Genomic DNA, 23109 nt, shown 5'->3' on the forward strand with positions numbered 1-23109 from the left:
AGCGTCACAATCTTGAAAAACGTGCGATTCGTACGAGGAAATTGTTCATCGCGTTCAGCTTCACTGAAATCGTACGAAACACTTTCAGAAGCATCGTGGAATTGTCGATAAGGTTTCAATTTAAGATTCACCTGTATAGGAAAATGATGTTTCGCTATTTGAACAAGTGGTGATGGTCCTTGCATAACTGTACAGTAGAGTGCCAATGAAAATGGCCATCTCGAATTTTCAGAGGGGACTTGATTAAAAACGTTGATTCTCACGAAAAACAACACTATGCAAAATATCAGCTCAATCGGACTTCATTTACTAGTGTCGCGCAGCGGTCAAAATTTGAGTTTTTTGAAAACTGAAAAATCACCGAAGGGGGGAGTAAAGGAAAACGGAGTTTTCTAAAAAAAATTGTTGATGCCAAATATCTTCAAATTGCATAAAACGTCGAGATCAACTGTCATCTCGAATTTTTTTTTGTCAAAAATCGACACTGGGACATAATTGTTGGAAAAAAGTATGGTTTAGGGTGCTAATGAAAATCTTCATATCGATTCTTCATACGGTACTCCCTGTGAAATATTGATTTACACGATAAAATACTCTCTGCAAAATATTGGTTCATACTGACTTTATTTACTATTGTCGCAGATCTCAAAATTTAGGTTTTCTGAAAATCGAAAAATAAGTCAATCACCCAATCACCAAGTAAAGGAAATCGATGTTTTCAAAAAAAAATTTTTGAAGCCAGATGTCTTAGAATTGCATGAAATGTCGAGATTTATTGTTATGTCGAAAAAAAATCATCAAAAATCGACTTTTCTAACAAAAACGACTACATAGTCGAAAAGTCAATTTTTGACAAAAAAATTTGTTTGAAAACCCCGATTTCCTTTACTCTCCGCTTGGGTGATTTTTTGATTTTCAGAAAACTTAAATTTTGAGATCTGCGACAATAGTAAATGAAGTCCGTACGAACTAGAGGCGTGCAATCCAGCTCATCATGATGATCAGCTCAGATCAGCTCAGCTCATCCAAAAGAGCTGTTCTTTATGAACAGTTCTTCAGCTCAGTCGTCAGTGTCGACGTCTGGTGGCGACTTTCAATTTGGGTCCCAAACTCGAAAATGTTATCTTTATCAAAAATTAACATGTTCAAATTCGTGTCAATTTGAACATGTTAAAATTTAAAGGAATTTTTCAATTATTAAATTACTTGAAACACATATTCCTGACTCTTATTTATCCATTTGTCTATACATTTCCGACATTTTTACTGAGTCTTTCCATTTTTATAATATAAAGTCGTTTACAAAACAATTTTCTTATGCGATTTTTTCACCGCCTTCGAACAAAGTGTTTTTCATTGAAATAGAATACTAATTTGATACACAGAAGTTATTTTTCATTCATAATTTTAATTTTAAACATGTTTATTCTGCCTGAAGGTCAACTATTATTTTTGGAGCCCCCTAAACTGGTAAACAAAGCTCAATGCCGTCAACGCGAATATAACAGTTGAAAAGACAAGGAACAAATGAAACTGAACTGATGTCATAACACGAAGAACGAGAGGCGGTCAGTTGATTTGAGTCTTACAGCTCACACACTCTCTGCAATTCTACAGCTCTTTTCCCTCCTGCATCATCACCAAAGTGAGCTGCAGAAACTGTTTTTTTTTAACTCACTTCAAAAAGACGATTCTTCGGAACAGCTCATGAGTGGATGACACATCTCTAGTATGAATCAATATTTTGCAGAGAGTATTTTATCATGCAAATCAACATTTCGTAAGGAGTCCCATATGAGAAATCGATATGACGATTTTCATTGGCACCCTAAACCATACGTTTTGCCTCGAACGAAGTCCCAGAGTGTCGATTCTTGACAAGAAAAAAATCGAGATGACAGTAGATCTCGTCGACGTTTCATGCAATTTGAAGACATTTGGCATCAAAATAATTTTTTTTTCGAAAACTTCGATTAATCACCACTCCCCCCCCCTTGGATAATTTTTCGGTTTTGAAAAAACTTAATCTTTGACCGCTGTGCGACACTTGTAAATGTAGTCCGGTTGAGCTGATATTTTGTATAGTGTAGTTTTTCGTGGGAATAAACATTTATAATCAAGTTCACTTTGAAAATTCGAGGGTCACTTTTTTCCCATACATCCATTGGTACTCTACTGTACAGTACTCACCAATGAGGTACATATAAGGTGAAGCAGTAGGCGAAATGTATCTGTATTGGTAAGCAAAATATCGTGTCGTAATTATTTGCATTCAATATGTAATGTATATGGAAGAAACAAAACAATGTTGAAAGTACTCACGGTTGCATGATAATTTGAGCCAAAATTCTCATAAAATCATTCAACTGGTTGTTTTTTAACAGATGACAATTATATCGTGGTATATTTCGATCATTCATGTCGTAAAAAGGTCCAGAGAGCAGTCGTATGCTTAGTTCTCGAAAACAGTAACATTTTCGGTAAAATTTTGATTAATTGGCGATTATTATCCCACAACATACATACCGACACCTTCGAAACATCAACTTCATAACGGTAAAATAATGAAACTTCGTTCGTTTCTATGAACGTGGGGGAGTGAAAGTGGCACATGAAAATATCACTTTTATCCGTCTTTTTCGGCGTGATTTCACAAATATTCACTCCACGCTGTCGCATTAGCCTCATATTCAGCGGAAGCTTTTCAATAATGTACGTTTTTAATTGATAAATTTGTTCCTGAAAATAGCATTTTTACATGGATGCGGTGGGCAATCGAAGATAAACACAACGACTGACGTCACTATTTGCGAAATAGTTATGGCAGCACATGCTATGTCGCTCGCAACTCGACCATCTTCCATCTTCATTACCTTTTTTTTCAGTACATTGAGTACTCACATAGTTATTCGCTGACGAAGCTCAGATCAAGATCGAGGATTGCGAGGGAGATTGTGATTGAGCTCAAGTTGAAGTCCCCCAGGATGATAATGTTGTCTCTCGGTCCTAGTTGTGAAACCACCCAATCCAGAGAGTCAAGATGTTGGTTGATCAAAGATGCATCGTTTACTCTATCAGGAGGCATGTAAGCTACGCACAGGTAAAGTGTAGTGTCCAAAGTGATTGTAGCGATCTACAGATGCTCTACAGTCGAGCAACTCGGAGGATTGAGTGTACGGAATTTGATGCTTGAGTGAACAGCCAACAATACACCACTTCCCGTGCGCTTGTTACTGTTCAGTGGCGAACGGTCCTGCCTGTAGACGGAGTAAGAGTTGTCGAACAATAGACTTGATGCAGTGTTTCCATCGAGCCAGGTTTCGGAAAGGGCGTAAATGACGGAGGAGCCATCATTTAAAGTCAATTAGTACTCGTCGAGAGAGCTGTTTGTACCGCCAACGTTTTGGTAATAAATTAAGATATCCGAGGGATCATTTTTCTGTTGTTGCACATTCCTGTGGGGTGAATACACATCGGAAGACCCCTTCGTTAACACTATACTCAGGGCCGGGATGACTTGAAGGACAAGAGCGAAGACACTGTGGCTGTTCGAAGGTAGTAGGCACGACTGACCAAGGTGAGTCAGGGGCTTCCTTACTACTTTGTGTCGAGCGTCCCGGGTCGGATAACCATGATCTTTTGAAATGACGAGGCGACGATACGATTATGATATGAATTGTAGTTTACGTGCACGCAAAGAAATCGGAAGCATTTTGTATGCACAGGTGGAACGGGAACCTTATTTGTACGATGGTGCAAACATTATCACGCATACGATATATCGATCCAGCTTAGCGACATGCACGGAACAATGATCTTAGAGTTGGAAACTACCCGTAACGAATTTCGGGGTAGGATCTGTTAATCGGTGAACTACCGATTGCTTTTATTTCGAACAAAATGAACTCAAAATATTACACAGACATGCTGGAGGAAGTTTTAATCGATACTGGAGAAGATCTTGTTGGTGAAGATTTTATTTTTCCACAAGAGAATTCTTAATCCAGGCATTCAAGCACACTAAGCAATGGTTATCCGTTCACAATATCGTTGTTCTGGATTGGCCTGCTATCTCACCGGATCTCAATCCGATTGAGAACCTCTGGGGAATTCCGTCCCGAAACGTTTATCGAAAAGGACGTCAATTTCAGTCAGTCTCACAACTGAAAGAAGCCATCAATGAGTAAAAATAAGTAAACAAATACTTTTTAAGTTAAACGGTTTCATTGTGATTAAACATAATAATAATTCATATAATGTACTATAAGCTAGAAAATAATTAGGCATCCACAGTGCCTGAATGATTTCAAATCTGAACATTCTCATGTATTGAGTTGAACTGCAAAAACAATAATTTACACATCCATTGGCTACAGTATTTCTAAATTTACCAGTTCCTCGAAGCCACCCCTGGAGGCAAGTTCCCACATCGGTAGGTAGGTGCCCCTCTATTCCTACCACTCGTACAATCGACCCTTCCCACTCACCTCGGTTGACTAATGGAGCACCCTACCGTATGGTCGATCCCCGGTGATACTTCCGATGCCTGACTGCAAGAAGCCGAGAATCGAGCGAACAGCGCGCTTTTGCTGCTCTCCGTCTGCATTCGGCGATTCAGTCTCACTATCGATACTATCAAAAGCACACGTATTCTCGTGTGGAGGTTCGACTTGCATTTGCAGTGCGGATATAAAAAAAAAATATTAGAAGCTATAAACCTTTTGTTGTTCTTCATCGATCAGCAGAGTTCGTGACACTCATATGTAATTCCAAGCCCGGATCCCGACAATGATTGGAAGTTACTAATAATTCGTCTTCATTTTTTTTTGTTCCTCTCTTTCAGATGGTTCCACGGTAATCTGTCCGGTAAGGAGGCGGAAAAGTTAATCCTGGAGCGGGGCAAGAATGGCTCCTTTCTAGTGCGTGAATCTCAGAGTAAACCGGGCGATTTTGTGCTCTCCGTGCGGACTGAGGACAAAGTGACACACGTGATGATTCGGTGGCACGTAAGTGTTTTTTTTTCTTGTTACAACAATGTTGTTTATCGCTTCCCGATCCCACATCCTAATTGGTTGTGAAATTTCGCGAGTGCAGATGAGTGTTTTGTGCCGGTTGAGTGCAGGCAGACGTTACACGCTTGCGTCCAAATATGGCATGCGGCAGGCGCCTTTTGTCCGGCTCCAGACAATCGGAGGTAGCGGAGGATGATGGTGAACCACTCTAGGAGAGGGAATACTACGCTTCGTTCGTCCATGAATACCACAGGTGACGACGAGCAGCATTGGTGGATCGATTTGGCAGTGATAGAGTGCGCGCGCCCGGCTTCTTTCAGAGCAAAGAACGCTAGCCGCAAGCCTTGAGATCGTGTTTTTTCTCCACATAGCTCGATCCCAACATGGGAAGAATTTGTGAGGCAGCGCGTAGCGGCAAAGGATAAGATGAATTTTGATTAAACATTCGACGAGTGTGTACGAGAGCCGGAATGGCGGGGATTACATCTCGTGAGTTGTGAAACATTCGCAGCTATTTGTTGATCGACCACATTCCATAGCTGATTAAAGCTATCGATAGTGGATACTGATTAAGGTCTGGATGGCATGAATTGTTGAACTTGGATTAGTTCAATGAAACGTAATTGTCGTAATATAATGCTTTTCAACGCTTCTTTTTTGAAAGTGTTTAACTAACAGAATGCCTCTTATTCTTTATGTTAATAGTCACACGCCATAAACAACGTAATGAACTGATGGTTCGAACCCTTCCGTGACGGATAGGGCAAGCGGAAATATCGCCTTGCTCAGACGTTTTTTATTACTTCCATCGGGTTATCGTCTGCGACGCAGAATGTTAGCGTCGTATCCACACCATCGTCACTGCCACGCGATCTAATGTTACCATAGAGAAAGGAAACACAACAGCAAACCAATTAATCACCACCGTTTGTTTAGATGTTTCGGGAACCGCCCTGCCATCACCGATGAACGCTCACGTTCGTCGCAAAAATATGACTCACATTAAATAACAGCCAGACGTCAGCGTGTGCAGCGTGAATCCTCCACTCGCCTGGCATAATTCACAATGCTGCGTCATGTGCATCATAATTTTCAGATATTCTGTCGTTGAACATAACACCAACAAACCCCTCTTGTTGTTTCTTTTTCTCCCTCTTACGCCCGGCAGGAAAACAAGTACGACGTTGGCGGGGGCCAAAAGTTCGCCACCCTGTGCGAACTGATCGAGTACTACAAGCGCAACCCGATGGTGGAGACCTGCGGTACGGTCGTCCACCTGAGGCAACCCTTCAACGCGACCCGGATCACGGTGGCTGGCATCGACTCGCGGGTCGACCAGCTGCAGAAGGAGAACGGCAGCCACTGCTACGGCAAGGGCGGCTTTTGGGAGGAATTTGAATCTCTACAGCAGCAGGAGTGCCGACACACGTTCTCCCGGCGGGAAGGCCAGCGGATCGAGAACCGGGTTAAGAACCGCTACAAGAACATCTTACCATGTGAGTAAAGCCACTGAAAGCACTTGATTGTATATACGAAAACTCTTACGACTATCCTCTAATCATTATGGATATCGCCAAATGTACTTGGAGGCCCCCAAAGTATCTCAGCATTAAATATCTAAGTTTGATAAGCATACCTTATCAAACTCGAGCGAATTCGGTACCTTTGTATCCGCATTACGTTGGGATGTATGCCCTCAACGCATACCATGGTATTCGAGGTTTAGGCAGACACACTTCCACTGACAGATCGCTTCTCTTTTTTGTATGCCCGGTTCCTCATCCTCATCTCCACGCAGGTCTATCTTTCTTCGCGTGTTTCAACCCGTTTTTGTTCTCTTGACTACATCAATTCCTCTGTTCATTTTGATATGTCCATGAAGTGGAAAATCCACTAAATACCAGTTTATTGATGGGATTGTTTCAACGATGCAAAGATGTGCTTATGAGAAATTATACTTTACTAAACTTGTACTTTCCCAATAAATTCTCTATGAACGATTCCAAGCATCTTGGAGTGGTCAACGAACTTCCCACAGTCTTCATCTACCTTGCTTAATGCATATTGCTGAATCTACTGGGCGTTGAAGAGCGTCGCCTCACGACCTGTTGAACACTATTACGTTGTAACGGATAGTGTTAGTTTTGTCGAAGCTATCCTTTCAGTGAGACCCGACAGGCATTCGCCATTCTTTCTTGAGGAATAACGAAAAGCATTAAGCTACAGTGGCAGACATTCGTTTAGCCGCACCCTATTTTCCTATTTTTCCTCAATATTTTTAAAAATAAGTCAATTCTATGTACAGTTTTGCTCATAAAAGACGATTATTGTTTATTTTCATCGAATTCATTCTAAAAAAAGTATAAATTCACTTTTTGTTTTCTAAGTGATTCAAATCTGTGGAATCAGGGTGGACATTCTTTAGCCGCATCCTAAAATTTCAATAAAAGAAAATTTGTGCGGCAAATTTCGAGTCCAATCGGTAGCTAATATTTAGTATGTCCACCTCCATTTCGGATCACTTTGAAAACTCGATTTGACATCGAGTCAGACAGCTTTTAAAGTGTTGCCATAATGATTATAGCCCAACACTCCTGAATTACTGCCTTGAGACTGGAAATATTGTCAAATTGTCATCCGTTTGCATAGACCATCTCGGCCAAGACTCTCCATAGGTTCTCTAATGACCTGCTGGCAGTCGATAGTAATCCCGACTGCCAGCAGGTCATTCAAGAAGCGAAATGTCCTTCTCGGCAAACCATGCCTTCGATTGCTTGGAAACGTGGATCTAGTGATGCGTAATCCTGCTGAAAAACGACATCCTCGGTAGCGTTATTCTCAATATGGCCAATCAAAACGTCCTCCAGTAATTGAAGATACTTTTCGGAGTTCATTCGGGTGAAAATGAAACAAATGAGAAGCTTGCTGTGATAGGAAACGGCTCCCCACACTGTCAAACTTCCGCCCCCAAAGTTTCGCTTTGATCTCACGGCATGCCGTTGACTTAAATTGTACCAATAGCAACTGTAACAGTCCGGACCATCCAAATTGAACTTTTTTCGCCGGAAAATACAACATTCCTCTTTCTTTTCTCAACATGAGATTTCTTCCACATGATGTTTGGGGACTCATTCAAGATGCGCGCAATAGGCCTCTTCGTTATTGGAACAACCGATTCTGCCTTAATGTATGAGCAGGACATCGTTTCCTGGTTGCTTCGTGTCTTATTCGACCTTTAAGACGCAAAGTAACTTTGATGTTCCTTTTTGTTGGTCTTTATATCCCATATTTCTGGCCCTATTTAAAGAAATTCCGTACCACTTTCTCAGATAGACCAATTTTTGTTACGATCGAGCGATTAGAAAACTTTTGTTCACTGAATATCTTTATTATTTTCCGCCCCTCTTCCGTCAATAGAATACCTTTCGCCATTCCTTTAAATTCTACGTAAATCACTAATCTGACCAACTTCTTACGTTGCACATCTAATATTTATCTTGTAAATTGAACATTCCCAAGTATTTTTTCAAAAACACACACACAGGCTTGGTGATTATGCGAAAACTCGATTTTTATGCCCTGTGGCTAAACGTATGTCTCGGGAGAAAACGACGTTTGAATGTTTATATCCACCGATGCCGCGTTGTGTGTGTGATTGTGACGCACGTTCTTTCAATAAAAGTGACTTAAATATACTATCACTACAGCAAGTAAGTATCGCGACAAAAAGAACATTCCTAGTTGTTTTGTAAGTGTTTCGAGTTTTTTTTTCAAGTGCGACTAAACGAATGTCTATCACTCTATAACAGCGTCTGGTCATCATCTTTTTCTAGGTTGTTCTATTTCGGGCAATGAGAGGGCTGGCTATATTCGCACCTTCTTCCGACTCATGTCTAAGCCAATATTCGGCAGATGCTCTACTTCTTCGTACAAAACTTGCCGGCCGACCAATTAGAACGCGGGATTTTCGTTCAGACATTGCTTACCATTTTTCAATTGTTCGATAGTTAGTTTCATAAAATAAAATTAACTTCATTGGAATAAATTGTCAGGACGTGCACAAATCAATTGATGCAAATGTCTCGTAAATCCACCAGGAGATGAGTGAGCAATAAGCGTTCGAAATGCACAATTTTCGCGATGCGATCGATATGTTTCCGAAACACGTAATCCTACGTCAACAAGGGTTTTTCATATACACCATCACCACAAACACCGCTTGCTATGATCAACCGTATAAAATGTAAGTCTATTTCAGTTCTCTTTACACTTCTGATGAATGATGGATTCCGCTCTCTCTACGCTCATGCTTACACTTCTTCTTCTTCTTGAATGGCGTGCACGCTCATGCTTACACACCGTGTCAATTAAGTTTCGGGACTGGGAGTGAAAACAAGCTTTCAAACAAGTTGATTTCATTTTTCGAAATTGTTTCCTTCAGCTTCAATAACTTTTACATCCAATCAATGGTGACTCGAATGAGTTATCTAACTTATGTTGAGAAACGGCAGTTCAAGCTAACCATGTGGCTCTAACGTCGTCACCATTGTCATTTTATCCTTGCCTTAATTTTTGAGGAAAATAAAAAGTCACAAACAGTCACATAATTCAATTTCAAGATTTCAAGCGAAAAAATTGACGTACGATCAAGTTCGAGTTTGGAATTTGGCGAATTCTAGTCATCAATATGCTTCAAAACTCTGAGATAATATTCCCAAAAGTCCTTTGAGCAGGTAACTAAACTCCAAACTCCTTATAGATGATGGTTTGGTATAGTTTGAGTTCCAGAACTGAATAGAAACACGGTATATTTATACTAGGGTGGCAGCAAAAATGGTCATGTCAAATTTCAAAAACCGACCATGTACATTTTGTTTATTGGCCCGAAAAAAAGATCTGTGCCAAGTTTCAGCTCGACCGGACTTGATTTAGGGGTGCCTCAAAGCGCTCAAAGTTTTGATTTTTTGATCCTCGAAAATCTCCCAAGGGGGGAGTAAAGGAATTTTAGAAAATCGAAATTTTGTTTTCGATGCCAAATGACTTAAAAAGGCATAAAACGTCGAGATCTGGTGTCATCTCGAAAAATAATTGTTGGCCGAAAATCCACCTTTCGGGACTTAGCCTGAGAGGCAATGATGGTATGAAAAAAATAATTATCGAATTTAAAGAACCGACCATGTATTGGGTTGGGGAAAAAGAAATGTCGTATTTCTGATCGAAATTTGACGCTTTAAATAACATACTTAAAATTATCCAATCAAAATAGTCAAATATGCGCTGTTTTGTTCGCAAACTTGTTGCCATTTAGAAGGCAACTTCATTATCCCCCCTCCTTATTTGCAAAAACTCAGACAGCCAGTTTTCGCAAGCCTCTTTTGAGGCCAACTTAGTATCACCAAGAGCGTTTTGCATGGACCGGTTAGAGATGATAAACACTTGGAGCCAGATCCGGACTATACGGTGGGTGCAATAGGACATCCCATCCGAGCTCCCGCAGCTTCCGGCTGGTCATCAAAGATGTATGAGGCCGAGCGTTGTCCTGATGGAAAACAACACCATTCCTATTGATCATTTCTGGCCGCTTCTGGTCAATCGCCTGCTTCAAACGGTCAAACTGCTCACAGTAGAGAACCGAGTTGAGAGTCTGGCCATAGTTGAACAGCTCAAAGTGGATGATTCCCTCCCAATCCCACCAAACACACAGCAAAACCTTCCTGGCCGTCAATCCGGGCTTGGCGATGGTTTGGGCTGGCTCACCGCGCTTCGATCACGACTTTTTTCGCTTTAGGTTGTCGTACGTAATCCACTTTTCATCACCAGTCTTCTTCAAAAATGGGTCGAGTTCGTTCCGTTTCAGCAGTGCATCGCAGGCGTTGATTCAGTCTAAAAGATTTTTTTGCGTCAACTCGTGTGGCACCCATACATCCAGCTTTTTTTGGAATCCAATCTTCTGCAAATGGTTCCAAACGGTTTTATGGTCTATACCCAGTTCCTGGCCAATCGAGCGAGTGCTCACATGCCGGTCTACTTGGATGATTTCAACGATTTTATCGGTTTCCACGACGATTGGCCTACCAGTACGGGGTGTATCTTCGACAGCCACTACACCAGAACGAAATCGATCAAACCAACGCTGTGCTGTGCGAATCGTTACAGTCTCGGGTCCATAAACTACACGAATTTTTTCGGCCGCCTTCGTTGCAGTTTTACCTCGCAGGTAGTAAAAACGTAAATATGGCGAATTTCCTGCTTGGTGGACTCTATCTTTGACGCGCTATAACTTGGAACTTTCAATAGCAGTATAGTATGATAACGATGTGATAACTACAACACAAGATATGTTTAAGTTTTGTCATATATTGACAATATACGACATTTATTTTTCTCCAACCCAATACATTTTGTTTATTGGCCCAAAAATAATTATCTGTGCCAAGTTTCAGCTCTATCGGACTTGATTTAGGGTTGCCTCAAAGCGCTCAAAGTTTTGATTTTTTGATCCTCGAAAATCTCCCAAGGGGGGGAGTAAAAATAATTTAGAAAATCGAAATTTTGTTTCCGATGCCAAATGACTTCAAAAGGCCAAAAGGTCGATTTTCGGCCATTTTTTTTCTTGATAACACCAGATCTCGACGTTTTATGCCTTTTTAATTCGTTTGGCATTATAACAATTTTTTTTGGGAAATTTCCGAGGATCAAAAAATCAAAACATTGAGCGCTTTGAGGCACCTCTAAATCATGTCCGATCGAGCTGAGCCTTGGCACAGATCATTTTTTGGGCCAATAAACAAAATGTACATGGTCGGTTTGTGAAATTCGATGATGAAATTTTTCCCATACATTCATTGCCACCCTAATATATACCGCACAGCACACTTACTGGAAATTACGTGATCTAAATCAGATCTAACTGACATTATTATTGTAGCCTCATATGACCGAAAGTCCTTCTTCCAGCCATCAATGTCTATGTATAAAAAGACGGGTGGGTAATGTCGGGGACATAACCGGAGTGACGTAGGACTATACAAAGTGGACAGCTTTTGTTAAATATATATTTTAAATATATTGTTTTATTTTCTTCTCCTACGTGAATACCTACCTATCTACCTGAAAAATGGATTAGTTTACTGTTTACTCTTTATGAATATGTTGATGGTTCTGAGAAGAACCTTTGGTGTTGTGTTTTGTTATCACTCGATATTCCTATCTTGTTCGGTTAAACCTTCCTGTTTAGCTATTGCGTTTGCCACTCGCCACATCTTTCACAGTTGGAAAATTTCTTCCCATCCAGCTTGTGACATGTTGTTCAGAAAATTACATTTAATGCGACGTGCCGGAGAAACACTTTGCTGCTAGAGGCGAATGAACTGCAAAGTTTAAAGCCTCTTAAAAACAAAGAAAGAAGAAGAAACACTTTGCCACTCACTGAAACTAATTGTTGCCTTGATGAGCGCCGAACCGAAGCTGCTCTGTTCTTGATGCGGGTTTTCTGATTGTCGTGAGCAGCTTTGCAAGCCAACTCGAGCACTCCGACGGCCGAAACTCTATAATCGCTGTTAGGTATACTGGTGCTCCGGCATCAATCCGTTCGGCCTAGTTACCCTTGCGGAGCAATCAGTGAATGCGACCAACAGGAAACTGGAGACCTGCACGGTTCGAGTGAGACTTTGCCTTTCCCTTAACTTGTCCTCCTTTGTTACGTCCATGATGCCGATGCCGTACAACCACACGGGTTTACGGTTTGAAAGAAAATAAGATATTTTTTTGGGGTCCGCGTGTTTTATACTCTAGCGGTACACACTCACAGGATAGAGACAAATCGGCAGACTCAGCCAGAGGGGCGAGTCTAACGAGACGAACGAATGAGCGTTAAAAGGGAGCGATGGCAAAAAAATACATTCATTACGATTTGTTCGCTCGTTGGATTCACATGCAGGCTAAAAAGGGTCCTTTTCAGGATCACAAAATTATCTTCAATCTAAAGAGTTTATTGTTTTGTTATCACTCGATATCCCCATCTTGTTCGGCTAAACCTTTCTGTTTAGCGATTGCATTTGACACTCGCCACAGCTTTCACAGTTGGAAAATTTCTTCCCATCCAGCTTGTGACATATTTTACAGTAAATTACATTCAATGGCACGTCACATTACCACCACTCAGTATCGGATTGGAGGTAATTTTAACTGTAATTGAACATTTGCGATGACAGTGGTACAGTGTCGACTTTCAATGTGGGGTCATAATTTGGACCTCGAACTCTATGTTTACAAAAATGTCCAACTAAATATGTCGCATTACAGTTCCGTCCAATTGGCTAAATGTCGAGATAAGTGTAAATTACTGTACTTTCAATCTAGAAGCAATTTAGGAATTGGTGAAAATCATTAAGCTCAGAACAACTGCCAAATTCACATACTCATCATATCCTGGCAAACAAATTATGAAAAAATCAATTTGAGTTTTATTATTATTTTGGATATTGTTTTAGAAAGCATTGAACTGTATTTCCTAAACTCTTTTTTGGAAGGTTTAATGGCCCTGAAAAGCGCCTTGTTTTATGGAATGGTTCCAATTTAGAAAACTTAGTACTCGTGGTTTTGAAAAAAACCCATTTCGAACGCCCTCGATGCCGCCTTGTTCTGGATTTGCCACCAAAGAACAAACTTTTGACGTAGGACTACGTCTTTCATTTCTATACCGGGGTGTAAAATCAAAGTTTCGAAAACGAAAGCGTTACGCCGGAGACCGAGATTTTGAGCGTTAATAGCTCCTAAACAACTGAACGAAATGGTATGATAAACACTTCATTCGAAAGATAAAATGTCTACGCGTTATATACTTGTTACTTTTTGATCCAAAAACTTGTTTCAATAGTCTTAAAATTGCTTTCAAAACAGGCTATTGAAATCACCAATAGGTATATAAGCGAGCGGCGCTCGGAAATCCACTCAGTTCTAATTGAACAGCGATTGGAGCATGTTGTCGCTGTTGCGGTGAAGCTCTTTATTTATCATGAAAGCGCGGATGAACGGTGTCACCAAGAGCCTGTTTGTGCACCCTAGGCCAGAAGGGAATCTATCAGGAGGAGAGTGATGCCACAAACGGTTCCCTGGGAAGACATCGCTATACACACATACACGCGCGGCTATTAACAGGTGGTTATCGAGTTGGCATTAACCACTGGTGGGCTTCCAGTATCGAGGAAAATGTGGAAATATCTAATCGTTACTGAAAATAATCTGCCAGTTCCTTTGGGAATTTTCAAAATATATTCATGTGAAAGAGTTTAATTGAATGTTTTCTATCCATGTAACACTGTGACCAAATATGTTTCAATCAAGTGCTATTAACAGGTGGTTATTGAGTTGGTATTAACCACTGGTGGGCTTCCAGTATCGAGGAAAATGTGGAAATATCTAATCGTTACTGAAAATAATCTGCCAGTTCCTTTGGGAATTTTCAAAATATATTCATGTGAAAGAGTTTAATTGAATGTTTTCTATCCATGTAACACTGTGACCAAATACATTTGGTTTTGTGGTTTTTCAATCAATCGCAATTAACAGGATAGCTTCAGAAGATTATTCTTCCCCATCAGTAGGATATTTCCGTATCCAATATTGTATGCGCGCGCAATCGATTATTGCTCAGTCACCGAAAGTTCTGAGCTCAGAGAGTTCATTCCCCTCTAGTTTGCCTTCCAAATTGCCATCGTAAACCACACCTTCTCTCGATTCAATCACACACAAAAAGCATACTTAAGCGATATTCTGGTGGTGAGACACATTCATTTTTCGTGAGGACATCGACAAGACAACATCGTTGCCTAACGTGCTGGAGGAGGTGGACGGCGAAGGATCGACACATACACGCGCAGAACTCTTTCCGTTAGGATGCCATTCAGCATCGAGAAAGTTCCGGAAAGATCTAATCATTGCTGGAAAATAATCTGCCAGTTCCTTTGGGAATTTTCAAAATATATTCATGTGAAATAGTTTAATTGAATGTTTTCTATCCATGTAACACAGTGACCAAATATATTTCAATCAAGTGCTATTAACAGGTGGTTATCGAGTTGGCATTAATCACTGGTGGGCTTCCAGTATCGAGGAAAATGTGGAAATATCTAATCGTTACTGAAAATAATCTGCCAGTTCCTTTGGGAATTTTCAAAATATATTCATGTGAAAGAGTTTAATTGAATGTTTTCTATCCATGTAACACTGTGACCAAATACATTTGGTTTTGTGGTTTTTCAATCAATCGCAATTAACAGGATAGCTTCAGAAGATTATTCTTCCCCATCAGTAGGATATTTCCGTATTCAATATTGTATGCGCCCGCAATCGATTATTGCTCAGTCGCCGAAATTTCTTTCTTTCTTTCTTTGTTTTTAAGAGGCTTTAAACTTTGCAGTTCATTCGCCTCTAGCCCAGTGAAGAGCCACAATAAAACCAGCCCAGAGGGGACTGGCGAAAGGGAAACCAAAAAAATCACTCATCAGATCTGTCCGCTCGACTCTCGGTTAAAGAAGAAGGTAGGAAGGGATCCTATGCTTCATAAGATATTTAATATATGCTGTAAAGAAAAGTAAATATTTACTGATCCGAGGACCAAAGCAGTAACGAAGCACAAGTGACCCAGTGAAAGGCGTGTTCCAAAAACAAAATTCATTCAGAATGAATTCAGATTCAACTTCAAACAAATGATCTCTAAATCAACGATAGTCCTACGTCACCCTTGCGGTTATACCATAGATATAACCCACTTCCTGTTTTTTCTTCTGCTACCTGATGCCGTTTTGCGATTGCGTTTGCCACTCGCCACTCGCTGCAACTGCCTGTTGTCTTGATGTCCACCGAACCGAATGTGTTCTGTTCCGAATGCGGGTTTTCTTATCGTCGCGAGCAGCGTTACCAGCCAACTCGATCACTTCGGCGGCCGAAACTATATAACGCCGGCTAGGTGGACTGGTGCACTAGTACTTACGCGCTCGGCCTAGCTACCCTTGCGGGGAACTCCAGATCAACACGGTTCGAGCGGGATTTTGCCTTTCCCTTCACTTTTCCTCCTTTACCATGTCCAGACATGGCTGCTTGGGTTGGTTTGTTGATGTGTTGTGATGCGAACCGATGTGGTGTACGGTTTGAATGAGAATGATCGTTACGGAAGGAAGGAAGGTCTTGTATTATAGAGACTTTAAACTTTTGCAGTTCATTCGTCTCTAGCCTTGAGAAAGACCCTTTGAAAACTCTACTCTATTCTACTCCAGCGCTACCACCTCCGCCCTCTTGCCTTGAGAAAGGCACTCGATCCCTCGCCGTCCAGCTCGTCCAGCAACGATGTTGTCCAGTCGGTGTCCACACAAAGAATGTGATCGTTACGGCAGCGGAGCGGGGATTTTTAAGCTGACTGGCTGGCTCGAGAATTACGCATGTGTGAGACTGCGACCGATGTTTCGTTCATTTTTTTCTTTTTCCATTCCAATCGTGCTTCATTCTATTTCGCTGCTGCTCTGGTTGCCCGTTTTGGTCGGTACGATTTGAGGAGCACAAAATGGACCAATAAAAAATGGGCACATAGTGCATTTTGACAATGCTTGATATTTCACAATTATTCAATTATTTATCTCAAGAAAAATTAAATGTTATTCGTTATGATAGATGCGTAGATATATTTCCTATCAATTGATGCAAAAACCTTTGCGATCTATTGAGAAATGCTCGAGTTATAAGCGTTCCAAATCTTGCATTTTTTTTACTTGTTCAGTGCCTAGATTTCCATTTCACCCCCTATATTTTCCGGTTAGACGTAGTCCTACGTCAAAACAGGAAGTGGGTTATATCTATGGTATAACCGCAAGGGTGACGTAGGACTATCGTTGATTTAGAGATCATTTGTATGAAGCTGAATCTGAATTCATTCTGAATGAATGAATATTTGGAGAACTTCGAAAACGAGAGCGTTACGTTGGAGGCACAAGGTTTTATGCATCCAATATTTGATACGGAAATATCCTACTGATGGGGAAGAATAATCTTCAGAAGCTATCCTGTTGATTGCGATTGATTGAAAAATCACAAAACCTAATGTATTTGGTCACAGTGTTACATGGATAGAAAACATTAAAATAAACTCTTTCATATGAATGTAATTTTAAATTCCCAGAGGGACTGGCAGATTATTTTCAGTAACGATTAGATATTTCCACATTTTCCTCGATACTGGAAGCCCACCAGTGGTTAATGCTAACTCGATAACCATCTGTTAATAGCACTTGATTGAAACATATTTGGTCACAGTGTTACATGGATACAAAACATTCAAATAAACTCTTTCACATGAATGTATTTTAAAATTCCTAGAGGAACTGGCAGATTATTTTCCGGATCTTTCTCGATCCAAACGGAAAGAATTCCGTGCGTGTATGTGTGTGTGTGTGTAGCGGCTGCTTCGAGATCTTCCCGGGGAACCGTTTGTAGCATCACTCTCCTCCTGATGGATTCCCTTCTGGCCTAAGGTGCACAAACAGGCTCTTGGTGACACCGTTCATCCGCGCTTTCATGATAAATGAAGAGCTTCACCACAACAGCGACAACATGCTCCAATCGCTGTTCAATTAGAACTGAGTGGATTTCCGAGCGGCGCTCGCTTATATACCGATTGGTGATTTCAATAGCCTATTTTGAAAGCAAATTTAAGACTATTGAAACATGTTTTTGGATCAGAAAGTAACAAGTATAGAACGCGTAGACATTTTATCTTTTGAATGAAGTGTTTATCCTACCATTTCGTTCAGTTGTTTAGGAGCTATGAACACTCAAAATCTCGGTCTCCGGCGTAACGCTTTCGTTTTCGAAACTTTGATTTTACACCCCGGTATAGAAATGAAAGACGTAGTCCTACGTCAAAAAATGGATTTCTGTCTGTCTGTCTGATTCTTATGGACTCGGAAACTACTGAACCGATCAACATGAAAATTGGTATGTAGGGGATTTTGGGGCCGGGGAAGGTTTTCGTGATAGTTTGAGACCCCTTCCCCCTCTCTAAGGGGGGGCTGCCATACGAATGAAACACAAATTTCTGCATTACTCGAGAATTAATCAAGCAAATGAAACCAAATTCGGCATATTGAGGTTTTAGGATGCAAGAATTGTTTCTATGGTGGTTAGACTCACCACCTTTCTCTCTAAGGGAAGCTGCCATACAAATAAAACTCAAATTTCAGTATTACTCGAGAATTAATCAAGCAAATGAAACCAAATTAGGCATATTGAGGTTCTAGGATGCAATAAATGTGTCTATGGTGGTAAGACACTCCACCCCCTCTCTAAGGGGGAGCTGCCATACAAAATTAAACGGGGTCGATTAGAAGAACAATCAATGAAAAATTCTACGATTGGACCCATGAACTTGCTGATAGTAAGAAAACGTGAAGGTATTGATAACAAAAGTTTGAAGGTATTGATAACAAAAAACAAATTTTGGGCGGGACGAAGCTCGCCGGGTCAGCTAGATGTCCATATATATAAAATGTGATATGGAGCTCCTTGAGCCGATCCTGAAGGGCCACTCTACTCCTCATTCCTTGTTTAGGAGCGGGAAAATCTCGGTTATGCTGTGTATCTTTCTTACGATAGCATTTCCGATGTCTGCAGGAATAATGTATCGAAATTGTTTTGAATGCTCAACAAAAACCCCATATAGCATCAAATTTCAAGTTCGTTTTTCTCGCAATCATAAACATGTTACATGGTCCGGTCTGACTTAACACCGACCATATTTTGTCGCTAGATCGAATTCAAAGAACTCCTTTCGGACAAAGCTAATTTCTCATTAAAGCTATAATCGAGATGTTCGAGATGTCCGTGTGTAACCATGTTTCAGTGAATACCACAACGTCGAAGTCACAAGAAAGTAGAGAATGTAGTAGTGCGTTTGTTTTTTTCCTTAATTCACGAACGTTCCGGTAATAAATGGTCTAGTTAAACGAACAACAGAAGAACACGGCTTAAAAACACAAGAGTGTTGCCAGAAAATTTAAAGCTTGTGAAATGAAAATTCGAACAATTTCTCGCATTCCATTCTTTGACCAACAGTTTGTAGGTCTTATAGTTTATGAGCTAGATTTTTTTGTTCAAAGGAAAAAACTTTCTGAAAAGTCATCAAAGATTTTTTTTATCTAAGAATCCATGCTAAAAATGGAACTGGATGATAACTACACCTTCCAGCAAAATAATGATCTGCAGCATTCTGCGAAGAAAACAGAAGCATTCTTCCTATCGGCCCGAATCAAACCAATGGTGTGGCCACCCCAAAGCCCTGACTTGAATCCTTTTAAGAATTTATGAGCGATTTCGGACAACAAGGTGGATAAAACTGACGTTACGAACAAGCTAAACTTTTTTGGTGCGTTGAAGAAGACTTGGGACGAACTGGACCCTTTCTAAAAAAAATATATCAACAATATTGAAATGGCAAAATGGTCTACTAATTACCTACTTTTGCTTTACTTTTACTATGGATGAGAAATTATTATTGAAAATTTAAATATAATTTATAATATAATTAATTATATAATTTACAAAAAAGAGGACGAAATGCAACACCTAAAGGGTGTGTCACATCAAATTGCGGAAAAAACGCTGTAGAAATTCGCCCAGTAGACCGATCCTTTTGAAAATTTTAGACAGTAAAATAAAAACTATTAAACAACTTTTGGCATTTTCTTTTTATTCATACTTCGAGCCCAAGCCCGTATGCTCGCACCTTCCTCTTTACCCCGTCCATAAGGTTCTGTACAACGTCAGGTTGTAGTTTTTTTTGAACAGAAATCCATTTTCTCTTGAAGTCCGCCTCCTATTTGACAACTTTTGGGTTCTTCCGGAGGGCCTGTTTCATAATCGCCCAATATTTCTCTATTGGGCGAAGCTCCGGCGCGTTGGGCGGGTTCATTTCCTTTGGCACGAAGGTGACCCCGTTGGCTTCGTACCACTCCAACACGTCCTTTGAATAGTGGCACGAAGCGAGATCCGGCCAGAAGATGGTCGGGCCCTCGTGCTGCTTCAATAGTGGTAGTAAGCGCTTCTGTAGGCACTCCTTAAGGTAAACCTGCCCGTTTACCGTGCCGGTCATCACGAAGGGGGCGCTCCGCTTTCCGCAAGAGCAGATCGCTTGCCACACCATGTACTTTTTGGCAAAATTGGATAGTTTCTGCTTGCGAATCTCCTCCGGAACGCTGAATTTGTCCTCTGCGGAGAAGAACAACAGGCCCGGCAGCTGACGAAAGTCCGCTTTGACGTAGGTTTCGTCGTCCATTACCAGGCAATGCGGCTTCGTCAGCATTTCGGTGTACAGCTTCCGGGCTCGCGTCTTCCCCACCATGTTTTGCCTTTCGTCGCGGTTAGGAGCCTTCTGAAACTTGTATGTACGCAGGCCCTCCCGCTGCTTGATCCGCTGGACGAATGAACTTGATAAATTCAGCTTATTGGCGACATCCCGGACCGAACTTCTCGGATCACGTCTAAACTGCTTAACTACGCGCTTGTGATCTTTTTCACTGATGGAGCATCCACTTTTGCCGTTCTTCACCTTCCGGTCGATGGTTAGGTTCTCGAAGTATCGTTTTATTACTCTGCTGACCGTGGATTGGACGATTCACAGCATCTTACCGATGTCCCGATGTGACAACTCCGGATTCTCGAAATGAGTGTACAGGATTAATTCACGACGCTCTTTTTCGTTCGACGACATTTTTCCAAATTTACAAAAAATTGACAGTGAAGCATGGCCAACGTGATCTTTTTGATGCAATTTGATGTGACACACCCTTTAAATGGGTCACGCATCGAGTAATTTCACTACTCTGCTCAGAGTACTAACGGCCAATGATACGTGCACCACGAGTGAGACTCGATGTTGTAGATTTTGGCACATTCATTTCACATCGAGTGAGACTCGATGTTGTAGGGTGGAAGAATCAACATTTGTTGTCTACTCATAGTCTGCAAGCATTCGTTTTACCGTAAAACCTATGCCACTGTTGAGCATTTGTACAACAGAATCTCCTCTTCAAGATTGAGTAAACATTAGGATTCCGCTGCTTCAACCACCAGCAAAACACCGGGGTCACGTGGGATCGGAGCGAAGTGCGTCGAGACTTGCTTCGTTGTCCAGTTGCAATCCCTGACAATCGTTTGACAGAAAATGAATGATTAGCGGACACCGAGAGTGACACAGTAATAGTTCAAGCCAATTAATAGTAGCCAACCAATTACGCTCGGGCGCGCTATGGTTGTGTAACGTCTCAACCCTAAATGGTGGGCTATTGAGATTATCAACTGTTGGTTTTTTTTTACTGTTGGTACTGCCCCCGGACGATGGTCGGGAATCAAGCAGCCAGGGTTCAATAAATGCAGTGAATTATGCTTGGTGGCCAGAAAACGTGATTGGCAGGAACAACGGAGGCTCTCTGCAGTAGCCGTAACGGAGCTGAACAAACATCGCACGCTTCTCGTGTCTCGCTCATTTTATGATTTTTTGTGAGGTGGAAACCACGGCTCGATCGCGCACAATCGATATTTATCGTATTAATAGATTTATTAATGGGTTGACCTTTAGGATTCCTACGAGTATGCAGATGATTCGTACATAATTTATATTGCTCGACTAGCTGCTGTTGTCTTCATTGTCGGCTCAAGCCGTCGTGCAATCATCAAATGCGAGCCGGGCAATGAAAAAGGTCTTGAGGCGACGATAGCTGATCTACAAGCTTACTTTGCAATCTGCTTCGCGGCGTTGTTCTCGTTGAGTCGATAACTTGCGGTTGATATGTACCTACTGCAAGTGCTAATTTATTATACATCACATGACGATATTTGTATCTCTCGTTCTCTGTGATGTTTCGAATATGATTAATCTATTATTTGCACTGGCTGATACCCCGCTGCAAGCGGTACTAGTTTCCACTTAGATAATATCTATGTTTTTGAGAATCGTTGAGATCTGTGCGAATTTCTATTGCGTTCAGAACTTAAAATCGAAGATAGTTTTTGAATTTCCTGATTTTTTTGGAACTCTCGTGTCTTTCGAATCTGTCGAATCTTTTGAATTTTTTGAATTTCTTGAATCTTTTGAATCTTTCGAATCTTTTCAATCTTTGGGTCTTTCAAATCTTTTAAATGTTTTGGACCTTTAAATCTTTTGAATCAATTTTGAATCTCCTACATTTTTTTAATATTTTGAATCTTTCGAGTCTTTTAAATCATTTAGATCTTTCGAATCCTTTGAGATTTTTGTATCTTTCGAATCTTTTGAATCTTTTGAATACTTAGATTTTTTAAATCTTTCAAATGTTTTGAACCTTTGAATTTTTTGGATCTATGGAATCTCTCGAAACTTTTGCATCTTTTGAATTTTTTGAATCCTTTGAATCTATTGAATCTTTTGAATCTTTTGAATCTTTTGAATCTTTTGAATCTTTTGAATCTTTTGAATCTTTTGAATCTTTTGAATCTTTTGAATCTTTTGAATCTTTTGAATCTTTTGAATCTTTTGATTCTTTTGAATCTTTTGAATCTTTCGAATCTTATGAATCTTTTGAGTCTTTTGAATCTTTTAAATCTTTTGAATTTTTTGAATCTTTTGAATGTTTTGAGTCTTTTGAATCTTTTGAATCTTTTGAATCTTTTAAATCTTTTGATTCTTTTGAATCTTTTGAATCTTTTGAATCTTTTGAATCTTTTGAATCTTTTGAATCTTTGAATCTTTGAATCTTTTGATTTTTGATTCTTTAAATCTTTTGAATCAATTTTGAATCTCCTACATTTTTTTAATATTTTGAATCTTTCGAGTCTTTTAAATCGTTTGAATCTTTAAAATCATTTAGATCTTTCGAATCCTTTGAGATTTTTGTATCTTTCGAATCTTTTGAATCTTTTGAATACTTAGATTTTTTAAATCTTTCAAATGTTTTGAACCTTTGAATTTTTTGGATCTATGGAATCTCTCGAAACTTTTGCATCTTTTGAATCTTTTGAATCCTTTGAATCTATTGAATCTTTTGAATCTTTTGAATCTTTTGAATCTTTTGAA

General features: G+C 40.3%; 1 protein-coding gene across 8 annotated transcripts in view; it reads left to right on the forward strand.

The window, feature by feature from the left end:
• Positions 1-23109, forward strand: part of LOC129774712 (tyrosine-protein phosphatase corkscrew) — a 175821-nt gene that overhangs the window by 126397 nt on the left and 26315 nt on the right. For all 8 annotated transcript variants that reach the window (XM_055778597.1, XM_055778600.1, XM_055778599.1 and 5 more), the window contains 2 exons: positions 4844-5006; positions 6181-6508. In XM_055778597.1, the coding sequence (XP_055634572.1) occupies positions 4844-5006; positions 6181-6508 (491 nt within the window). The remainder of the gene's footprint in view (positions 1-4843; positions 5007-6180; positions 6509-23109) is intronic.

Source organism: Toxorhynchites rutilus, chromosome 3 (assembly GCF_029784135.1).
Source record: "Toxorhynchites rutilus septentrionalis strain SRP chromosome 3, ASM2978413v1, whole genome shotgun sequence".
Taxonomy (NCBI): Eukaryota; Metazoa; Arthropoda; class Insecta; order Diptera; family Culicidae; genus Toxorhynchites; species Toxorhynchites rutilus.